The following is a 22,732-nucleotide window of genomic DNA, read 5'->3' as shown; positions in this document are numbered from 1 at the left end:
CCCAGAGAGGGGGTGGATTCCCCATCCCTGGAGGTTTTTGATCTGAGATTGGCCGTGGCACTGAATGCCATGATCTGGTAAAGGGACTGGAGTTGGACCAAGGGTTTGGGCTTGATGATCTTGGAGGTCTTTTCCAACCCAGTCCATTCTATGATTCCGTGATTCTTGTTCTCCAGGACTCCCTGTCAGGAGCGGGGAGCTGGAGGAGTTCGGGCTCTCCTCATAGGGGACAGGAACAAGAGGAGAGGGAACAGCCTCAAGGAACAAGGGAAGGTTCAGGTTGAACATCAAGAGCATGGAAAGGATGGTCAGGCATAGGAAGCAGCTGCACAGGGAGGTAGCGGAGTCCCCATTCCTGGATGTGTTTAAGAAGAAACTGGACGTGGGTTCAGTGCCCTGGTCTGGCTCACAAGGCGGTGCCAGGGTCACACTGAACGACCTCAGAGCTCCTTCGCAACCTAATTAATTCCGCGACTGTGATTTATGTATTCAAATAAAACCAGTGTGGCTCCCACAGCTCCGCTGGGCCAGGTGGGGGCACCGGAGTATCGAGGGGCGTCGCTGGGGACAGGGAGGGGGTGGCTGGAGACAGGGATGGGGTGGTTGGAGACAGGGAGGGGTCGCTGGGGACAAGGGGGTGGGTGGCTGGGGACAAGGGGTTAGTTGCGGACAGGGGCTGCCCCCGCGGTGGCCGCGGCGTGGCGGGCTGTGCTCCCAGGTGCGGGTCCCTTTGTCCGGGACCGGGGGCGGACGCGAAGGGCGGGAACAAAGGGAGGGAGCGAAGGGCGGGAACGCGCGCGGAGCGTGGGCGTGGCTGACGAGGCGTGGCCTCTGTGCCGCGCCGGGCGTCTATTGGCGGGTTTTGAACGAGCCCGCGGCCGGCTGCGGCTCTCGATTGGTCGATTGTGATCACGTGAGCGCAGGGGGGAGCGGGGCGGTGCGGCCCCGCGCTCGGGGCGGGCACGCGGCCATATTGGAGCGGCGCGGAGCCCGGGGGGCAGGAGGAGCAGGAGGCGGCCGTCGGTCTGTCTGTCTGTTCGGCCCCGCCCGGCCCCCGCCCCGCCCCCGCTCCGCCCCGCCCCACTCCGCAGGTGTTTTAACCCGCCGCACTCCGATGTCTCAGTCGACTCCGGCCGGGACGCCGCGGGCGGCTGATCCCGACCCAACCACGATGCCGCAGAGCCCGACCCGCCTGTCCCGCCTGCAAGAGAAAGAGCAGCTGCGGCGACTGAACGACCGGCTGGCCGTGTACATCGACAGAGTGCGCAGCTTGGAATCGGAGAACAGCGCACTGCAGCTGCAGGTGAGCCAGCGGAAGGAGGTGCGCAGCCGGGAACTCACCGGGCTCAAGGCGATCTACGAGTCGGAGCTAGCGGACGCACGGCGGGCCCTCGACGACACGGCCCGGGAGCGCGCCAAGCTGCAGATCGAGCTAAGCAAGATCCGTGCAGAGCACGAGAAGCTGCTGAGCAGGTGGGGAGCGGCGGGGGACACCCTGGGCATGGGGGGATGGATGGCGGGATGGAGACGGAGACGGGGACGCGGGCGGGACGGAGACGGGGATGCGGGCGGGACGGAGACGGGGATGCGGGCGGGACGGAGACGGGGATGCGGGCGGGACGGAGACGGGGATGCGGGCGGGACGGAGACGGGGATGCGGGCGGGACGGAGACGGGGATGCGGGCGGGACGGAGACGGGGATGCGGGCGGGACGGAGACGGGGATGCGGGCGGGACGGAGACGGGGATGCGGGCGGGACGGAGACGGGGATGCGGGCGGGACGGAGACGGGGATGCGGGCGGGACGGAGACGGAGACGGAGATGCGGGCGGGACGGAGACGGAGACGGGGATGCGGGCGGGACGGAGACGGAGACGGGGATGCGGGCGGGACGGAGACGGAGACGGGGATGCGGGCGGGACGGAGACGGAGACGGGGATGCGGGCGGGACGGAGACGGAGACGGGGATGCGGGCGGGACGGAGACGGAGACGGGGATGCGGGCGGGACGGAGACGGGGATGCGGGCGGGACGGAGACGGGGATGCGGGCGGGACGGAGACGGAGATGCGGGCGGGACGGAGACGGAGACGGGGATGCGGGCGGGACGGAGACGGAGACGGAGATGCGGGCGGGACGGAGACGGAGACGGGGATGCGGGCGGGACGGAGACGGAGACGGGGATGCGGGCGGGACGGAGACGGAGACGGGGATGCGGGCGGGACGGAGACGGGGATGCGGGCGGGACGGAGACGGGGATGCGGGCGGGACGGAGACGGAGACGGGGACGCGGGCGGGACGGAGACGGAGACGGGGACGCGGGCGGGACGGAGACGGAGACGGGGACGCGGGCGGGACGGAGACGGAGACGGGGACGCGGGCGGGACGGAGACGGGGACGGGGACGCGGGCGGGACGGGGACGGGGACGGGGACGCGGGCGGGACGGGGACGGGGACGGGGACGCGGGCGGGACGGGGACGGGGACGGGGACGCGGGCGGGACGGGGACGGGGACGGGGACGCGGGCGGGACGGAGACGGGGACGGGGACGCGGGCGGGACGGAGACGGGGACGGGGACGCGGGCGGGACGGAGACGGGGACGGGGACGCGGGCGGGACGGGGACGGGGACGGGGACGCGGGCGGGACGGAGACGGGGACGGGGACGCGGGCGGGACGGGGACGCGGGCGGGACGGAGACGGAGACGGGAATGGCGGCAATGTGGAAAGGGGGGATGGATATGGGGATGGCGGCGGGCGCTCCCTGGGATATCGCCGGTGTCGCTCCCGGGGTACGGCCGGTGCCGATCCCGCTTCGCCGGTGGCTCCTCGGCTGGGAAGGAATGAATAAGAGAATGAATGAAGCAGCGGCTGCGCTGCCGCTCCGCCCCGGCGGGAAGCCCCGATCCGAGCGCCGCCCCCGCCGGGAGTGGGTCCGCCGGTCCCCGGAGCATCCGCCGGTCCCGTGTCCGCCAGGCAGGCTCGAATGGGTGCAGACTGAAGTAGGGGGGATCCAGGCGGGATATTAGACAGTGAGGCGCTGGAGCGGGTTGCCCGGGTAAGTTGGTTCTTGGAAAAATCAAACGGAGCGCTGTGATTGTCACCCACAGCAGGGGAGAGCTTAGAGCGAGCACCTTTCAGTGACTAAATAAGGCTGGAGAGGGACTTTACACGGACATGGAGTGGTAGGACAAGGGGTGATGGTTTTAAACCGAAGGAGGGCAGGTTTATATTGGGTATTGGGAAGGAACTTTTCCTTGTGAGGTTGCCCAGAGAAGCTGTGGCTGCCGCAGCCCTGGGGCTTACTTAAAAGAGAACTGTAATTTCTGTGCGTCTTGCTGGCCATTCTGATGTTACAAAAGTAGATCCATGTCCCCATATCGTTCAGACTCCCGCTTTATGCCTTTTGGCACAGTGCCAGGATCTCTGCCGTTGCAGCAATCTGATTTGTGACACGAGATTTTCCTTCTGGCACATTTCGCTTGATTCAGTTGTTCGTTTGCCTCCTTGTTTGTGTCCACCTTAAATTTGATTTCTTTGATTCTGGATAAAGCTTCTGCTTTTGAGTGGAAGTATATCATACTTCAATCGCTTATAGCAACTGCAAACCAGGGAGAGCTGTAGAACCAGAATGGTGAAGGGTAAATTCTGATGTGTAACTTGAGCAATTAACTTGACAAGGGTTTACATTGTGAAGTTTGACACAGCTGTGCAATCTATTCATGTTGAACAAGGGCAGTTCAGAAAGTCAGTCTCACTGTTGGCTGTTGTATTTTTCTTCTGCTCATGGATCAAGTTTCAGGATAGTTTTCCATTGGTGGAAATTATTCTCAAGATAAGAAATATTACTTCAAGAATGTTCATTATGGGAACTTTCTTAAGTGTAAAGCAGGTCAAAATCCCTGGCTGGATGTGTCTGTGTTCCAATTTGTCATGTGAGGGAATTGCATTGTTTAGGAACCATAAGCCGGTGTTACCATGAGTTCCTTTAGGAAATCCCTTGTTTACTTTTGTCTTTGACAGGCTGAGATTTCACTGTAGCAGTTCTCCAATGCTGAAGTACATCTGCTCTCCTGTAAGAAGAGATGATGTGATAAAAGTAACTTGAAGGAAATTATATGTTTTATTTAAGATATTGGAAATAATCTTCCTTTATTGTCTTCAGGTGTTTTGTAGAGTGCAAGCACTTTAAGCAGATGTAACTGTGGCAAGAAACTAGTTCTATTAATTTTAAATATTATTTATCAGTCTGTCTTGCTGTGTTTCTTCAGTTGATGCTCGTTCTCATCTACGTTCTGAAATACATTTCTGCATTGGGATTAAGCAGTAAATTAAGGACCAGTTACAACTTGCTATCAGCCTGTGGCTTGAATGACTGTGCATGTATGGCACTTTGCAGCTGGTACCCTGAGAAACTACACAGACCCATGTTGTCTTAGTGCAGGCAGAGATGTAACACCTGTTCCAGAGTTTTCCATGGTGCATGTGTGGTATGCTGTAAGGAGCTAAAGAACTATTTTAGGGAAGCTGACTCAATATTCTTTTTAAATGTATTTTCATTATTGTAGGTGATCTTGGAAAGTGAGGCAAAGATTAGAGCCTGGGGAACTCATGAGCTTTAATTTGAGATCTGTTTTGTTGTGTACCAAAGAGCACCCAGAGGAGTAAAGAGTAGGGGATTAGCGTGATTAACTTGTTGCTTTACAATTTAAGCCATTGAAATGGAAGAATATAACTTAAGTTCTTAAATAAGCATGTCTTCCAATCAGTGTAGGACATAAATATTTTGTCTCAAATATCTGGCCATAAGGATAACATGGTAGTGGGCAGTGACTTGAAGGGGGAAGTTCTAGCCAGGTGGGGGTTGGTCTCTCCTCCCAGGCAATCAGCAATAGGACAAGGGGGCACGGGCTCAAGCTCTGCCAGAGGAAACTGAAGTTGGAGATCAGAAAAAAACTTCTTTGCAGAGAGAGCGTTCAGGCATTGGAATGGGCTGCCCAGAGAGGGGGTGTATTCCCCATCCCTGGAGGTTTTTGACCTGAGATTGGCCGTGGCACCGAGTGCCATGATCTGGTAAAGGGACTAGAGTTGGACCAAGGGTTGGACTTGATAATCTTGGGTCTTTTCCAACCCAATCCATTCTGTGATTCTATGTACATACTTAGGTTCTGCTTAGATAAACTGTTTAGGGTCATGGGATCCACACAGATCATTGTGAGCTTCAGGGTGGGTCTTGTGATTTCAAGTAGGGCTGCAGCTGAGCAGAATGTGGCTAGAGATGTGTTTAGTGTTGGTTTCAACTCTACAGTTAAATGAAATGGGTGACATGAGACAGGTTGAAACCAAGTTACATATGGTTTTGGGTTTTTTTACAGAGAAGGCAAGCTTGGCCACTTACTCTGATTTTCATGTTGATCTCTGTACAGAAACTTGAATGCTCTTAGACAGATGCTTTTTATGTTAATTTAAATCAGTTCATTGCAAAACACAGCCATATTGTTTTGTCTGCCATAGGGGGAAGGTACTGAAGACTGACTGGTAGCTAAATAAAACATAAAGCATTAATGACTATAGTTATTTTTACTTTCTAGTTCTCTACTATGAGTGGAAAACCATCTCACTGTGCAGTGCATGTATTTTTATATGGATGTAAATATAGGCTGCATTATCAGAAATTACAACACTTGTGTATCTGTGTTGTGGCTGAAAACCAGTGTTTTTAGAGGAGACTTTGATTAATGTTGGTGATACTTATGTTTGTGATCTGACTCTAAGTACTGGCAGAAATGAGTGGGTGGGTGTGGGAGTTGAGAAAAATCTGCTTTACCATGGTGGCATCCTGAACAGTTTCAAAAGAACTTTTAATACCTTCTGAGGTCTGGCTAGTGACTGCTTACCTTGCATTAGGTGTGTGGTTTGCCTGGCTCCAGAAGGTCACTTCACCTTATTAACCTGGTAGAAAATGATTTTTTTTTTCCTGCATGGCTCGAGATTACAAGGAATTCTAGGTTGGTGTAAACAATTCCATGGATAAGAAGATCCACACACTTTGAAGTCAAAAGGAAGAAAACCAAACTGGTTCTTTGAAGAGAATGCAAGTCAACAATTATTTCTTTGCTTTTGTTTTCCTTTCATGAGTCAAACGAGTTAAAGGAGTTCGGTTCAAGGTAATTTCTGAGCGCTATAACAGGAAGGTGTTTGAGGGTTTTTTTATTTGTTGTATTCAGATGTAGCTTTGGCTTTCTGGGAAGGCAGAAGGTAGCTGTTGTCAAGAGGCTGAAGTTCTTCCTGGTGAGAATTAGCAGGTGTAAGGGTGAAGAATATGCTGTATACATTAGTGTTTGCTTTTATAAATCACAGAGGCTTTTCTGATCTTTCTCTTTTTTCCTGTATTCCCTTTAGGGCTGGGAAGATGCTGCTGAGATTTCAATCTGTCTTTCAGTGTTTGAAGTGCTGAGCTCCTGTTTGTTTTGTTTCTGAGAGTGTGTTCACATGAGCTGTCTTGCAGCTCATGACACTAAGTTAATAGTGCTTAATTTTAATTCTCCACCCACCCCCTTCTGTGGCTTCAGTTCCATTAAATTACACTGTGGCTTCACAGCCAGTCTTGTTGCAAAGAAGGAAGGGCTGTTCTAACTGGTAGTACTTTCTTTAGTGGTACATACACCGTATTGGGATTTAATCACATTGTTGCTAGTCCATATTATATATCCTTTGCTGACCCAAAGGCAACAATGTTCTCAGCTGCCTACCTGCTTGTAAAAACATCAGAAAGGAATTTGCATTAAAAAAAAATAAAACCCCAGTAACTTTAATGTTTGTGGGGAGTCTTCCTGATTGAGAGTTCAGGATAATTTGTGGCAGAATGGGGAGCAGCACACTGTGTATGGCTCTGCAACTTTGTGGTTTCAGAGCCTGACTTTGATGGGCTTGGTTTCAGTGTGAAATCTTTTGAGAGAGCCTTACACATGTTTTGAATAAAGCTTTTCCTAGCAGTGATCAGACAACAAAAGCCTGCTCTGGGTCCTCATACTTCCTAATAGGTGATGGAGATATTTTTTTTTAGCAGATAAACCATAGCAGGACACTTTTATATCCCTCTTTCGCCCCCCCTTTGCTGCACACCTTCCTTGCATGCTGAGATTCCAGCAGGCCTGGGTGGGAGAGGAGGAACAGGACAGATGCCTCTGAATAATGAAGAGAGCTGGAAGTAGAAGCCTATGTGTCCAAAACCTAAATCCTGCTCTCTTCTCCAAGCTGTGGAGACCCAGCTGTGAGTCTGAGAAGCAAAATGGCAGAGAAGGGACTGGATAAGAGTCGAGTGCAGGAATGAAAAAAAATAGTTGAGTAGAGAAGAATGTGTTTGTGTTTCTCAAGGGACTCTCACAGCCTGCTTGTCCCTTGGGTGCTCCCACAGGAGAGCAGGTGCTAATCCCTCGGGATCAGGATTAGCCGAGTGCTAAGTCTGGTTACGTAAAGCCTGCCATGTGGTGGCTGTGGTGCTGAAATCCAGGCGGGGATCCCATCCTTGCATCCTTAGGGAGTGCAAGCCTGTGCATGCACCTCTCCTGAGCACGATGCCAAGTGCAGGTCATCTTGAGAAAACATCTTTTAGACCTTAAAATTGTGTTGATTTTACATTACTCTCGTTTTGCTGAGAAATGTTTCTTACAAGCAGTACAGGTGATTAAAAGAAGTAGTGTGTGTATTATGAATCTTGTTCTTACAAGAATCTTTATCAAATTTTCAGTCTTGTCAGTATTACGTTGTAAATTCAGAATTTTAATATTTTTGGTTCACTTCTGGAAATAAAAATGAGAGAACTGATGAAGGATGTGTTAGCTGTGGTGTTACTGAGCCTGAATCTGTCCCTGCAAAATATTCATGATTTGATCGTAAACATCTAGAACTTCTCTCTGTTACTGCCCTTACTACAGAGATGAGTGTATTCCAGAGAGAAAAAGAATGAACTTAGGAAGTTATGTTGCACATTTAAATATGGCAGCTTGTGCTATCTAATATCAACAAATATCTTGATTTCTGATAGTGATTTGTGGCATTATTTGTGGATAATTAACTAAATCTGAAGAGCATGGGATTGTGTGTCTGTGGCATTACTTTACATTTTCTTGTTTGAATAATCTGTTTGAGTGAGTAAACACCTAGAAATTATTCAACCACTTGTGTAGATGCAAAAACTAGTTTGAAGGTAATTTTAAAAGCTTATGTGCTTATTTGCATAAAGAAATACACCTTTACCTTTGATAAACACACAGTTTCCCCTTTCATGTTGCCTCATGGACTTGTTTGACCCTCTGAGTTTCCTCTATATTTAGGTTTTTATAGCCCAAGCAAAATGTTAAGCTGCTTTTATATCAGGTGAGAAAACAGAACTAAAGGATTGTTTTAAATTTGAGCAAATTAAGCTAAAACAATATGTTTTTGCCAGGTGTATATCTCAAGTTTGAGATTCAGACTGGTTTATTAGTCAGCAGTCAACTTTTGGGGCATTTCTAGATGTTCTCACCACTTTCTTTGGTTTATTCCAGCTATACGAAAAAGGAGTCAGACCTAAACGGAGCCCAGGTTAAACTGCGAGAGCTAGAAGCAGCCCTGAATACTAAAGAAGCTGCTCTAGCTACAGCTGTTGGTGATAAGAAGATGCTGGAGGGAGAAGTGAGTGAATTAAAAGAGGAGATTAAGCAGGTGAGAAGAAGAAATGTTAACCATCACTGTTAACACTGGAAGCAGTATTGAGTAGGTTTCTGAGTACAGTATTGTTCAATTTATTAATAACATGAGTGGTGGAAGAGAGTGCTCTTAAAATTGCAGACTCTGAAATGGCAAGGGATGGAACTTACGGAGAAGAAAGCAGGTCAAGGTGCAAAGCAAAGCTGACATATTTTATAAATGTTTTGAGGGACAGACTGACTTCACAAAGACACATAACAAATAACTGCCAAGTAACAGTTTGGGATTCTCTCTGCCCTTCTTTTTGTTCTGCCTGTGGTCCTCGATCTTCTGGCTGTCTTAAAGGAGGAAAAGAGGTCTTATTCTAGTTTTATTATCCCTTGGATTTGTGGTCTTGAGCAGCTCCACCTCAAAAAGATGGGTTGAGGAGATCAGGAAATTAGTATTTGCCTTGTATTAAAAATAGAGTTTTGTAAGGAAAATGGCATTTTGATGCCAGTTACCAATGTGAAATATCTAGAACTCACTTCTATAAGTGACTACAAAGTGTGTGTGTAAGACATTAATGGGGTAACTACTGGCATTTGATTGCCAAGTTCAGCCATAACATCTGGTTATCTGTAGTTCTGTGTGGCTGAGGTCACTGTATTACATGAGTTCTGCTATGTACTTGTTGTGATGATTCTCTCATTTCTTAAAGCTTGAGGCTTCCTTAGCAGCAACCAAGGACCACCTTATAAAAGAGACCTTGCAGAAGGTGGACCTGGAGAACCGCTGTCAAAGCCTTTCTGAAGACCTTGAGTTCCGCAAAAACATGTTCGAAGAGGTAAATGCTTTAGTCTCAATGATTAATGTTTTTAAAGAGAAGGCAACTGGGAAGTCATTCTAAAATATTAAAATAATTTAAGTTGGGGGGCACCTTGTCTGAACTCAGACTTCACTCTGCTCTAGCTGGAAGACTTCCAACTTCCTTTTTCTAGGAAAAATTATGTTATCTCTTGAGTTCTTGTGATACCTTCATGTATGTTGTTTCATGTTAAATTCAGACCATGGCATGCAATGTATGTGTCTTTTCATAGTAATGAGAAAGTAAGTTAGTAATTTGACTCATAATCCCTCTGTGAGAAATAAAGTGAAGAGGGACACTCAAACAGCTGCTGTGGACTTGTAATGGAGCAATGGTTTTAATTTCAAACCCTAATAATGGAATCAAAAGTTGATGAACAGTTGTCTTTTAGAACTTACTCTTGCCACCCTCCCTTTCACTTGTAGCACTTGAGGCTTTCCAGGAGGATCCTCAGGGCAATAACAAATGTACTCACACTTTATTGTCTTTTTATCCATGTGCACTTTTCGTTTCTGGTAGTATTCTCCCCTCTGTTCATGTTGTTGGAATCCCTTTCTTTGCAGAGAGACCACAGGCAAGTAAGCATACAATTAAATGAGGGAAGTGCTGGTTAGTGGAGGTGGCTGTTCCATTTCTCAGCAGTTCCTTTTTGTGCAAGCATAGAAGATACTTCAAGAAAGCAGGGATGCATTCCTAAACTCAAATCATATTGAGGTGTATTTGTTGAAAATACAGACAAGCTCTCAGAAAGAATTGGCCCTGTGCTTCTACTAGAAGTTTCAATGCCAGACTAATCCCATGCTGATCCACAGGGCTAAAACATGCATTGCTCTGCACTCAGTGGACAGTCTTCTAAAAATTCTGTCTTATATTTACTGAATGTTACTCTGTTTTTCTGGTTTTCATAGGAAATCAAGAAGACTAAGAGAAAGCTTGAAACATATTTGGTCAAGGTTGACTCAGGTCAACAGGTTGAATATGAACGTAAATTGACTCAGGCTCTTACTGAGATCAGACAACACCATGACTCGCAAATTAAACAGTATAAAAAAGAACTTGAAGACATGTACCAGTCCAAGGTGAGAACTTATTTTCATTCAGTTGTTTGGTGCATTTTGTTGTTGTTTTACTTGACCCTGTAATTGTTTGCTTTTCAGTGGATTTTATTGTGGAGCTTGGCTTAAAATTACTGTGGTTTTGAATGTGAATTTGCACTCCATGTCTTGTTTTGGAAATGTGGTTAGTCCTCATGAAGTACAATAGTATAAGAGTAGGAAGCACCATATGAAGGTGAACTGTGGAGGGAGGAAATGAATTAATGTTCGGAGTACAGTCAATTCAAGGGAAGCTCATGGGTTATGTATCATACTGAACACTGATGATCAATAATGTGTCCCATGTTTTGTGTAAAGTTATTTCATAACAGGACTTGCTGAGGAGACAACATGTAGAGTCTTCTGACCCAGTACAAAGTCTGTGGAAGTTTTTACATACCCAGTGACTTCTGTTTTTCATTCTTCTAGAAGAGAGTGAACTCAGACTGAAATCAGTTATACTTCATCATTTCCTTCCTCACTGTTACTCAACAATTATGTCAGGAGGGCATACTGATGTCTCAACTCAACCTGGTTTCTGTGGCTGCACTTGTTGCTGTTTGTATTTTTAAAAGCAAAGTGGGATGTGGCAGCAGCAAAGTTGATAAAAATTGAATTTATTAGCATAGTTTTCAGTCTTTTCACCCTCCTTACCTGCAGTGATTCAATCTGATTTGGAAAGATTATTTAAGATCTAACTAAAAGTACAACTTCTCAAAATGAAGGTTTTTATAACCCTCCTCTCAGGTATATTGTTTCTGTATTTTTGGACTCTTTTTTAAAAAAAAGTGAATTTGAGATTCCATTGCATCATCAGTAACTTTCATAATAAGTCTGTGGGTCAGGTCAAGTGTATGTGTTCAGCAGGAATGAGGTAGCTATTTAAAAAAACATAAAATTATTTGAGATTGAAGTTGTGATTGAGTGAAGCACTAGTACTGTAATCTGAAGGCACATCACCAATTTCTGCTGGCTGGAACTTAACACGTTTGCTTGTTTATAGAGAATTGGTAATTTCAGTTTGACTTGCTCTAGTTAAACATACTCAAAACCAGAGCTACAGTAACTAAATAGACATTGGCCAGCTGAAAACTGAACTTAGGAGCCCAACTTCACGAATGTCTATGAGGGAAGCTTTCAAGTTTTTAATCCTAGCATAAATATTCAGAGAATTGTGATTTCAGGTGGGGCCAGACCATATTTAAGCCCCAAAGAAAGAGAGATGTTTCACAGAGTTAAGAGCAGCACAGAGGAAGTTTGTGGCTTAGTGTTGCCTGTGGTTTTTAGTGTTTCATTTTTCTTTTAGCAAGAGCTACTTTGAAACTGATATCTTAACCTGTTCTACTGCAGCTTGAGAATGCCAGACTGTCCTCGGAGATGACCAGTTCTGCAATCAGCACAGTGAGAGAACAACTGAATGAAAGTCGCGTGAGAATCGATGGTCTCTCTTCTCACATTACCAGCCTTCAGAAAGAGGTAATGAGATGCTTATGACTCTCCACCCTTGCTGATTACAGTTGTTGATTTTTGTATTAAAGGACTTTATTTCCCTGAACTTGTATGTTCAGCATCAGCACTTGAATTTATCTTCTGTTGTTCTGTACTTTTTCCTTAAGGTCTCCTCTTGACAAACTTGATTTTTTCCTTCTGTGCAAATTTGATTTTCTTCTGTGGTGTGTTCTCCTACAGAGTACCTGAAATATGATGGCTTTTCAGAAAATTTTTGTGAATAGAGGGGACAGTTTTAGACAAGAGCTCTGTGTTAAAAGTTCTTGACATTCTAAGCAATTTAATTCTGTAGTAACTGGACACCCCCGTGTAGGATTCCACTAAGCAACATTGAAAGCCAGAACTGGAGTATACAGTCTCTGTTCAGTGTCGGTGCATCTTAGATCTTATTGGCATCTAAGAAAAAACAATGAAGTCATCTTACCAGGGTTAGGATGAAATGCAAGGCTGAGTAAATACATCAAACAACTTCACTTGAACATTTGTAGAGCAGGGTCTTGAGCAGAAACTAATTATACTTAGGTCACAGAGGGCATAGATCACACTCAAAGACGTATCACACAACATATGACAAGTCATATGTTCAGTACTAACTTGATTGGAGTACTGGAGTAAAAATGAGAAGTGTTAAGAGTTTGTTTTGAAGTGAGCTGTTATAACTGAATAGTCATTTGAAAATGCAACAAAACTTTTTTTTAAGAATATGAATTGACTTTCATCCTTTGTGTGATACATTTTGAACTGTACTCCTCCTGTGCAGTAGGCTAGAAGGACATCAAAATTCTGTGTATTTCAAGTGAAAACTGCAAAGTGCAGGGGGTGTTTGTTATTTCATAACTTTTCCAAATAAGTTGGGAGATGCCCATATGAGTCTTCCCAGTTTTCCTGTTGTATAGTTAAGTTACTTTCTGGAAAAGAGCAGGTGATGTAATGAATGTGCATGAGGTTACACAGGAATTAGACTGAAAGTTTTTGCCACTGAAATCTTATTTCTGCATTTGGATTAACAACTTTTGGTGCTTCAGTCAGGTTGTTTTAGATAATTACCTGTGTTGTTACTTTACAATCAACAGCTACATTTCTGAATTTTCAGAGGTTAATAACTTCAGGGCTATCAAAATCAAATTCTGTCAGACCAAAAGGAACATTGTGCTGTGGTGGTGGGTTTTTTATTTGTTTTTTTAATAGGAATTTTTTTTGTTTTTGTTTGGGTTTGGGATTTTTTTTTCTTGGTACCATTAATGGTGTCAACCAGCATGGTTTTGTTTTTCATTTTACTGGCACTAACTTTAGTTTTGTTTGCTTGGAAGAAAGCTCTTACCACTGGTGTTGCTCTGGGTTGAGTTGCCAACACTGAGCTCTGAGGTAGTTTCCACTGTGATCTTCCATGTGACATTTATTAAGTTCCTTATCTGGCTCCTAACAACCAGTTACACTGGTCCTCTGCCTCAGACATGTAGACTGCCTGTTCTCACTCTCTGTGGCCTGTGATGACTTCTTAAGAAGAGTTCATGCATAGCAAACTTGGTGATTGTGGGACATTAGTTCCTGTGTGTGTCCTGTAATTAAAAAAAAATCTCAAGAGACTATCAAACAGAAGAAGGCATGCTTATGGAAAGTAAACCTTATATCTGTCGTCAATTAGTGTTTCTTTGATAAGCATTCCATTCTATTTGTACAATATAAGGTTCTGCTGGCTTGTTGGGATTTTTGATGTGATAAATGAGGTTTCAAATCATAAAGAAATAGGCAGTGTTTATCACCCTACTCTTGGCAAGCCTTGAAGGTTTTGAAAGTAGGCACACAGGTTTTCACTGACAACAGCCCCTCTGCCCCTAGAGGAACTCCTGCCTAGAATTTAGAATTGGCAACACTGACCTGAGGCAGGGAGCAGACACCTGAAAGCTGAAGAGCAATTATTGCAGGGTCTAAAACACTCTGAAGCACTGATGAAATTAGACTGGAAAAGAGTCCACCCTGTTACTGAGCATCACCTTGTCAGCCAGGCCATGTCCTTAAACACCTCCAGGGACAGTAATTCTTCCAATTCCCTCGCCCATTCCAGTGTCTAATCAGCCTTTTTGTGAAGAAATTCTTCCTGATGTCCAACCTGAACCTCCCGACATGCTTGAGACTGTGTCCTGTCCAGCATCTCTTAGACAGTTTAACTCTTAAGCTCAGTTTTTCTTTCCTGAGTATATTCAGGTATAGTAACATCTTTTCAGATCTCAGAAAAGTGGAACAAGCAGTTTTCCTTCAAAGGATGTTCTAAGTTTTATTAGACCTTTAGGTGGTGTTGTAGGAGAAGTGGAGAACAGAAAATTGAATATGGGGTGAGTTTGAACACAGAAATGGCAGAGAATGAGTGGACTTTGTGTTCTGAATTCCATGGTGCCTGAATAGCAGAGAACATGGAGGTTTGGGAGAGCTTTGCACCACTGATGTTTTCAACACTTTTTCTAGGCCAGAGCATGGCAAGACAGGGCACTGGAACTTGAGAATAGCTTGACCCAGGAACAGGAAAACAATCACAAAATTCTGATGGAGAAGGAAAATGAAATTGCCAAGATGAGAAGTCTGATGCACGAACAGTTGAATGACTACCAACAACTTCTGGATGTGAAGCTGGCACTTGATATGGAGATACATGCATACAGGAATTTGCTGGAGGGTGAAGAGGAGAGGTATGAAAGAATGTAGCAACCAATGGTGGTATCTGTGTGCTTCCCTTATCTCTTTCTCTGTTAAAAAGCAGCTTTTACTGGTGCTTGACTGCACTTTCCAGAGCACTGTTTTTGCTCACTCCTCTCTGATGAACTTGGTCGTATGAGGCCAGTTGCCTTGAGTGTCAGGCCAAGAGCTCTCAAGGCAACAAACACCATGTTTAATTAAGGTTCAGCACAGAGGACATAGTGAATTGTCATTTATCTGGTGCCATGGTTAATACTATTTTTCAAAACTGTTGGAGGGTTAATTAGTTGTTAGCCAAATTTCTTTAAACATAGAATAATTTTAATAAAGTAATATCCATTATGATTTTGTCCAGGTTAGCAACTAGCTACATTTTTCCACATCTGGCCTCAGAGTTCATCAGTACTGAGAAATTTCACCTATTAAGTCATAGTTGTCATTTCAAGTGGTTTGGTACTTCCCTGTATTTTGAGCTGGGCAGGGCTGACTCCTCTCAAGTGTGGGGATGAACAACAAAAGCTTTTGTGCATCTGGATTTTTGCCTAAACTTTGTACAGTGACTACATCTCCCTAGGATTTTTTCAGTCTTTAACAAATGCATAGAGATGGCTTTGTGATTGTATTGCAGTAGTCCATCAGTATTCTGTGCTCCAGGAACATTAATCAGCTGCTTGACATTTTATTCAAGTCTTCAAAAAATACTTAAACCTTCACTTCTTCATGTAAGATGCTTTGTTTACTCTATTGCTGTATGATTCAATGGGAGGAAGAGGAGATGAAAGAAAGTATAAAAAATTATTGAAAAAGTCACCAAAGTGTGATTGTAGAGTTGTGGAGTTGCTAAGGTGGGAAGAGACCTCTAGGATTGAGTGCCAGTGCAGCACTCCTATGGTCAGTGCTGAAATGTGTCCTTCAGTGCCACATCCATATGTGTTTTCAACATTTCAGGTGTGGTGGTTGTCACCACTTCCCCGGGCAATGCCTGTCCACCCTTTCAGTGAGGGAATTTTTCTGATGCCCAGTTTAAACCTCCCCTGGCACAGCTTGAGGCTGTATCCTCTCACCCTGTCCCTTGTTATGCAGGAGAGGTGGCACCCACCTCACTTCAGTCTCCTGCACGGAAGTTGCAGAGGGCAAGAAGGTCCCCCCAGAGCCTCCTTTTCCCCAGGCTGATGTGACATATGCAAAGCTTTTCCCTTTCTTCAATACAGGTTGAAACTCACCCCAAGCCCATCTTCTCGGGTGACCGTGACTCGGGCTTCTTCGAGCCGCAGTGTCCAGACAACTGGAGGGAAGAGGAAGAGAATTAATGTAGAGGAGTCTGAAGCCAGTAGTAGTGTCACCATCTCCCACGCAGCTTCTGCCACTGGGAATGTGTCCATTGAAGAGATTGATGTGGATGGAAAGTTCATCCGTCTAAAGAACACATCAGATCAGGTTGGAAAATGCACATTTACTGCAAGGAGAGGGGGAAAGGTATCCTCAGCACCCTATCAGCTCTTTGGCTTCATGTTGAGTTAATGGCACTGAGAAGCCAGTGTATCTCAAAATAAGCTTTCACACAGTGTTCTGGATTGATGATTGCTTCTTCCCAATGATTTTTAATGGTTTTGTTTTACTGCTAGTTGCCCACTCACCAAAGTGTTACATCACTCTGGAGAGTTCTGCCTTGCAGACTATCTACCTGCAAATATTTACAGGTAACTTTGTTCCTGAGGGAAGTACTGCAAGCAGACATCAGGCTACTTTAGAAGCCTTTTAAGCACTTCCTCTGCCTTAAAAAACCCCAACATACTGATGCAAAATAAGTGTTTAAAAAAAAGATGATTGCCAATGTTCTTTGTATCTGCATATAGCTTTTCAAAATTACAGTTTTCTTTCTTCCTTGGCTGTATTCACAGTTTTTAGGAGCCCTCAGTTCCCATGACAAAGCCACCACAGTTACAATGACTTCTGAGATTATTGGATTCTATTAATGGGTTGGAGTTTGTACTGGGGGAATTATACGTATCTACTCAAGTCCAGAACCCTTTGCTAAGTAATGATCACAATTTCTTATGTTGCCTTCAACATGAGGCTATTACATTCCGTGCATTTCCACCTTTCTGTCCTGTTCCCCTGACATTACTTAAGATTTTTGCTTGAGGAAATACAAGTCTTATGCTTTATACAGTCTGCAAGTCTTAAATCCTGTGTCTGGGAGAAGAGATGATTGAGCATTGTCTCATTAGGACACCAGAATTACAAGACCTGATTGCTTGCAGCCTTGATTTCAGAGAAGGTCTCAGTGATTCTCCTCCTGTGCTGTCTGTGCCTCAGCTGTGTGTAGAGAAGAGTGTTGGCTGCTTTCTGTCTAATGTCATGGGTCCTTTAGCCCCAGTAAAAGGCAGCTCATCGTGATGATTTAGATGACAAAGCTTGGCCTGGTTCCAAGTGTCTTAGTCCCCTCTAATCAGTGAGGAGACAGACTCTTCCAGACATGGATTGTAATCACCTGCCTGAGGTGTTGGCTGAAAGTGACGACTTCATTTGGTGAATGCAAAAAAACCTTGACAGCTGTCTTGGTCTGGACGGTTTAGTGTTTAGATGACTCAATTCAGGCAAGTCAAAGACTACTAGTCATAATTTGCCTTTTATTCCCCCCTTTTCAACTGTTTTGAGCTTATTGGGTTTCCTCCTGCCACTTAGACACACACACAGTCGTTTACCACACAGATTTCTCCTCCCAACTTTTTTTTTTATTTAAATACGCTTTCTTGGTTCCATGAAAGGACCACCAATTTTGTTCCCAGTGATTCATGATTTTAGCACTTTGCAAGAGGTGTAGATTTGAGCCATTACCTCTATTGCAGTATATGGGCAATCCTCACAAGTGTATGACAATCTAGGTATATAAACAGGTAGAAAGTATATAAAATCCTCTTTAAGTAGGGTATGTTTTGTTGCAATGACCAACTGAATGTCAGTATCCATAAAGACAAATAAGATTATTTTAGATGATCTTAAACTGGAATCCCGTGGTAAACAGTTGAATGATCAGAGTTGATGAGAGAATTAAAAAAATACATGCTCTTGTTTTGAAGTAGTCATTCTGTAATGATGACTTGTACATGGTTTGCTGGTGCTCTTCAAGTAGTGGATAGGAAAAAAATAATTGAAAAATTTGCTGTGGGTCTTGCGAAGGAGTTTGTGGTGGCAGGTGTGTACAGGTAGAGACATTTTAAGAATGGTAACACAGGAATATTTTGTTTTCTACAAAGCCTGCTTGTCATTCATTCTGTGCTTACAAAATATATTCTGTATTTTTAGGTGTTTTAATATTTAATACATACTATATTAATTTGTATTTCTCAAGCCCAAGTGATATCAAGAGTGATGGAAACCATAAACACTAGTTAAAATAACATCAGAAAAGAAAAGCAGGATATATTAAGCTTTAACTTCAAATAAGAGGTAAAATTCATCTAACCAATTTCATATTGAAAATCAAGTAATAATAAACCTTTTTGCTGGAAATTTTCTGTGCCACAGCCTTAGAGGTAAAACACCCTAAGTGCATACATGAATGCTGATGAAAAATTTGGATTTTTTTCTCCCTTTTCTTAGGACCAACCCATGGGAGGCTGGGAGATGATCCAGAAAATTGGGGACACTTCTGCTAGCTACAGATTTACCTTAAGATATGTACTGAAGGCAGGCCAGCCTGTTACAGTAAGTTTTCATGCTTCAGCTGCTCAGTTGAAATGGACTTGTCTGTGTCAGTCAGACACAAGGTCTTTAGTTTTGTCCTCTCTGTGTACCTGTTCGGAAAATAATCATCTGTATTTGCATTGGGCATTGGTTGTGCCAATTAATGGGACAATTGATACTGAGCCATATTTTTCAGAAACTTACTTTCTGTGTAATTTAAGCAGTAATTTTCACCATATACAGGCACACGTGTATTCAAATGTCGCCACATTAAAAACAATGTGTTTTATTGTAGAAAGCTTTGGAAGTAGGCAAGCAGAAGCTTGCACTTCTTTAACTGAAAGAGATTCACAAGTGCTACTCCACTGAAATACTGTAACTCAGTAAATAACTTGGAAATATACAAGACTAGCAAATAATGGTTATGTGTGACTCCTATTAACAGATCTGGGCTGCAAATGCTGGAGTTACTGCAAGCCCTCCTTCTGACCTTGTCTGGAAGAACCAGAATTCTTGGGGCACTGGTGAAGATGTGAAAGTTGTACTAAAAAATTCTCAGGGAGAGGTAAAGTACTTCACATGTGTTTGAACTTGTCCTTCTGTGGTGTCATCACCTACAAATAATACAAATACAAGGTGGAACCCTTGTTAGGGCTTTACCCAGGAAAGCAGTGGAGTGTTTAGTAAAGTTTTCTCCTTTTGCTTTCAAACCAAGCATCCTGTACCTCTGACTGTCTTAGCTGCAGTTTGGGAATGGAATTTATTGAAGAGTGTGATTTTTTTTTCTCTATATTGACTGTAATTAGTAGAACTACTTTTTCAGACCCTGCGGTGCTTTAGAATACACTTTGAAAAGAAAAGGTTTTAAGCTTTTTGGTGCTTTGTTTGTCTTACATTAGTTTCCCTTAGAACTGCGTGTTTATAAGGAATGTTACTGTGGTTTATAAGGAATGAAATTAACTTTTAGCAATGAGGGATTAATTCTGGTAAGGTGGGATTTAAAGCTTTGGATAGGACAATTACTATTATTGCAATTGAAAGTCAATACCTAAATATGTATATGAAAAAAACACCAGATTTTATAAGAACTTGATGAGTGTTATGTTAGAAAGACTCTTTAATCAGTAAGAGATTTAAAACTAAGCTGTTAGGAATGCTGTTTATTGTCCTGGGTTGAGCTGGCAAAACGCCAACTGTCCAAGACAGAGTGAAAAGGGTTCCTCCTCCCCCCAACCAGCTAAGGGGAAAAGAAGAGGGAGAGAGGAAAAAAAAACTTCCAAAGCCAGGTCTATGCTGAAACTAACTACATGTATTTATACAGAAAGGAGAAAATTAAGAGGATACTACAATATAACACACACTTACACAAGTTATGTATAACCAGAAATAACTTCCCACTTCCCAGTAAACACACATTCTACCATTTTAACTACAAATCATTCTAGAGAAGTTGGTTCTTCAGAGACAGACTTAAGCAGAGAGAAAAGCTAAGAACAAACATTTTACTTCCCTAAGATAACATGATGGTAAGCTGGTGCTCCGGGCTTGGGCCTCCCCATCCCTCCTGGGACAGCAGAGTGTCTTGCTGGCACCACAGCTGTGAAGCGACTCAACAAGCCACACCCACACACCAGCTCTTACCCCTTTTGAGATGATGCAATATGGTATGGAATACAATATTATTGGCCAGAAGAAGTCAGCTGTTAGCTAGCTCAGCCCAGCTCAAGTCAGCTGACAATTCCCAGGCCTAGCTGAACTTTTAAAACCTAAATTTAGGCCCATCTGGCCAAACCCATAACATGCACAGCTGTATTTGAAAAGTATGTAGACAAAATAAGTACAAGAGTTTTCACCACAGATGGCATTCTCATTTCTCAAAGTGTAAGTAGATGAGCACCAGATTTTGAAGGAATTAAACCATAAAACTGTGTTGCAGGAGATGGCTCTGAGAAGCACCGTCTTCAGAACAACAGCACGTGAAGGAGAAGATGAGGAATTTGAGGAAGAAGGAGTTGAACTTCTCCAAGGAGAACTTCCCCCTCAGCAGGTATCTCTTGTTTTATGTTAACAAGATTATTTAAGTTGAAAAAATGGAGATAGGAGTAATGAATTCTTGAAAAAAAAATTGTAAAAATTACCATATGGGAGTGGCTTTTTATTTTGAGTTTTTGTTCAGCAGAAATTAATGAAGGCATGAATCTGTGTTATTGAAACCAGTGCAGAAATGTTACTTAATGTATTCCTTTTGAAAGAAGCAGATTTTTCTTAAAACAAGGTTGAACAGTTTAAAGATGTGGGGATTTTTTTTCCCCCCTTAAACTCTGTTCCCGGTAGGATTCCCCCCATGCCAATTGCTTACAGTGTTATGGTTTGGCTTAAGCAGGTAAATTTATGTAAAGTTTTGAGTGCAAACCTCTGTTTTTCTCTGATAGAGAAAATTATGAGTGTTTTCTGTTTACTTATCTTCTCTGACAGAGAAAATTTGAGATTCAAAGATACTGTGAGAGAAAATGTCCCTCACGTGCTGAAGAAATGCAACCCTGAAGGCATATGTAAACAGACAAAAATTGAATGTGTTGGAAATTGTTTTGGGTTTTTTTTTCAACCATGAATTTTGGCCTATACCTGAATCATAATTTTGTGGCATGTAAAATAGATTTTTATTGCACTTACACAGAAGTACTGAAGCTCATCCATCTGCTCATGTGGTTTCTGGGATTGTGTTGTTCATCTTCAGTGTGTGTTTTAGTACCCTTACTTATGAAACATTGTAGAAGTACCAGATTTTTTTAGATAAAAACTCTTATGGTACTTGTATATGCTCTCTGCTGTATTTACCACCTCTCTAAACTCAGTGATGCTTTTTGGTTTGAGATCCAAATATGGTAGTTATTTGTGTTTTTCTGGTACCTGTTCTCCATTACCTCCCATAGTAAAGGACATGTAACATTCTTTTACTTCCAGGGAGTAACAGGTTGTACAGCTTTGCATGCTGGCTCTTGTTTATACCATGGCAGGCTAATAATTTAGTATATTAAAAATGTGCAGTGTATTATTTTGAGTAGCAGAATCTTTTACTGCTGGATTCTTTGGGTTTTTTTAATCAAAGATGGTTGTCTCTGTCCATCACAGGGAGAGGAAACATCTAGCAGAGGCTGCATGCTCATGTGAGCTGCCAGTCATCCAGGTTCCTGAAGTCAGAGTAATCCTTGCCAACAGAAGAGAGCCCTCCCAGAAGCACAACGTTATTTTCTGTCTGTGAATTCTTAAGCTGCGAGCCTGATGGCCTTAATTTCCTTTGCCACCAAAAAAATGAGTGGTTTGTACCTTGACTTCCTCTCAGAATATGAATTGTTAACTCCAAACTACTGTTTGAAAAGTGATGTTCCTGTTTCCCAAATTTGTAAGCCTGTCTCTTTTTATAGAAACCCTGCTGGAATTGAAATATTCCAGTGTGGCTTGGGGATTGACTTTGTTAGCTTACACAACTCTAGACTAGCCAGTTGGTCATTGACTTCTATGTCTTTAGGTGTTGTTGGGGATTGGTTTAGAGTGCTTATTCTGCAGGAAGATTCATGTTACACCTTGTAATTGTGTTAAGATAGTGTTACCAGCTTAAATTTTCCTGTGTGTTTTGTCTTAACAAAATAGAAGGCTGTTTTAATATGGATTGACTTATTTGATTACAATTTTTAGGGACAGAACACAGTCATTAGGGGTCTAGTCTACCTTGGTATGGGAAACAGTTGTAACTTTTTCTTTGTCAATTTTGTCAATGTTGAAAGTTTCTCTGTCATTTTTGCATTATTCTGATGTCTGAAAAAACTTAAAAAAAAGTATCTCTGTTTAAGTTGCTGTAATAAAGGAAATCTTTGAAACTGAGCTAAACATTGAGTGACTGTTGAATACTTGAAACTGATGGGCTTTGAAGCTGAAGAAGCATCCGTATAAATTGAACAGTGGCATTTGAGTTGCAAAAATTTCTCTGAATAATGAGTAGATTTACTTCACATTTGGAAACGTAGTTCTTTAGAGCTTTATTCAACAACCTCTGTTGCATGACTACCTGTACTTTGTCTTTGCTCAAAGGTTATTTCTTACTGGACTGGCTTTTACTATGTCATACAAGTACCAAACTGAGCAGTTTAAGCAAGCATAACAGTAACATAAAGACAAATTTAGAAGTACTAAATTTTTTTTACATAGTCTGGATG

At 43.5% G+C, this 22,732-nt stretch overlaps 1 protein-coding gene across 1 annotated transcript; it reads left to right on the top strand.

Annotated features, from left to right (window-relative positions):
- The first annotated feature begins 1,010 nt into the window (after positions 1 to 1,010).
- On the top strand, positions 1,011 to 22,400 carry LMNB1 (lamin B1). Its single transcript, XM_071581018.1, has 11 exons — positions 1,011 to 1,473; positions 8,546 to 8,702; positions 9,388 to 9,513; positions 10,443 to 10,613; positions 11,979 to 12,104; positions 14,601 to 14,821; positions 16,040 to 16,265; positions 18,435 to 18,539; positions 18,964 to 19,083; positions 20,455 to 20,565; positions 21,651 to 22,400. Exons 1-11 carry the CDS (start codon positions 1,115 to 1,117, stop codon positions 21,687 to 21,689), a joined length of 1,761 nt encoding a protein of 586 aa, XP_071437119.1. The 5' UTR covers positions 1,011 to 1,114; the 3' UTR covers positions 21,690 to 22,400.
- The last annotated feature ends 332 nt before the right edge of the window (positions 22,401 to 22,732 follow it).

This window comes from Pithys albifrons, chromosome Z (assembly GCF_047495875.1).
Source record: "Pithys albifrons albifrons isolate INPA30051 chromosome Z, PitAlb_v1, whole genome shotgun sequence".
NCBI lineage: Eukaryota > Metazoa > Chordata > Aves > Passeriformes > Thamnophilidae > Pithys > Pithys albifrons.
The sequence above is the reverse complement of the archived record's forward strand: the minus strand, read 5'-3'. Positions and strand labels throughout refer to the sequence as shown.

Bases quoted from the DNA above. Each gene is read 5' to 3' on its own strand.
- LMNB1 (XM_071581018.1), top strand. From the start codon at position 1,115: ATGTCTCAGTCGACTCCGGCCGGGACGCCGCGGGCGGCTGATCCCGAC. The intron at 9,514-10,442 runs GTAAATGCTTTA...TGGTTTTCATAG, and splicing joins GCAAAAACATGTTCGAAGAG to GAAATCAAGAAGACTAAGAG. The intron at 18,540-18,963 runs GTAAGTTTTCAT...TCCTATTAACAG, and splicing joins AGGCAGGCCAGCCTGTTACA to ATCTGGGCTGCAAATGCTGG.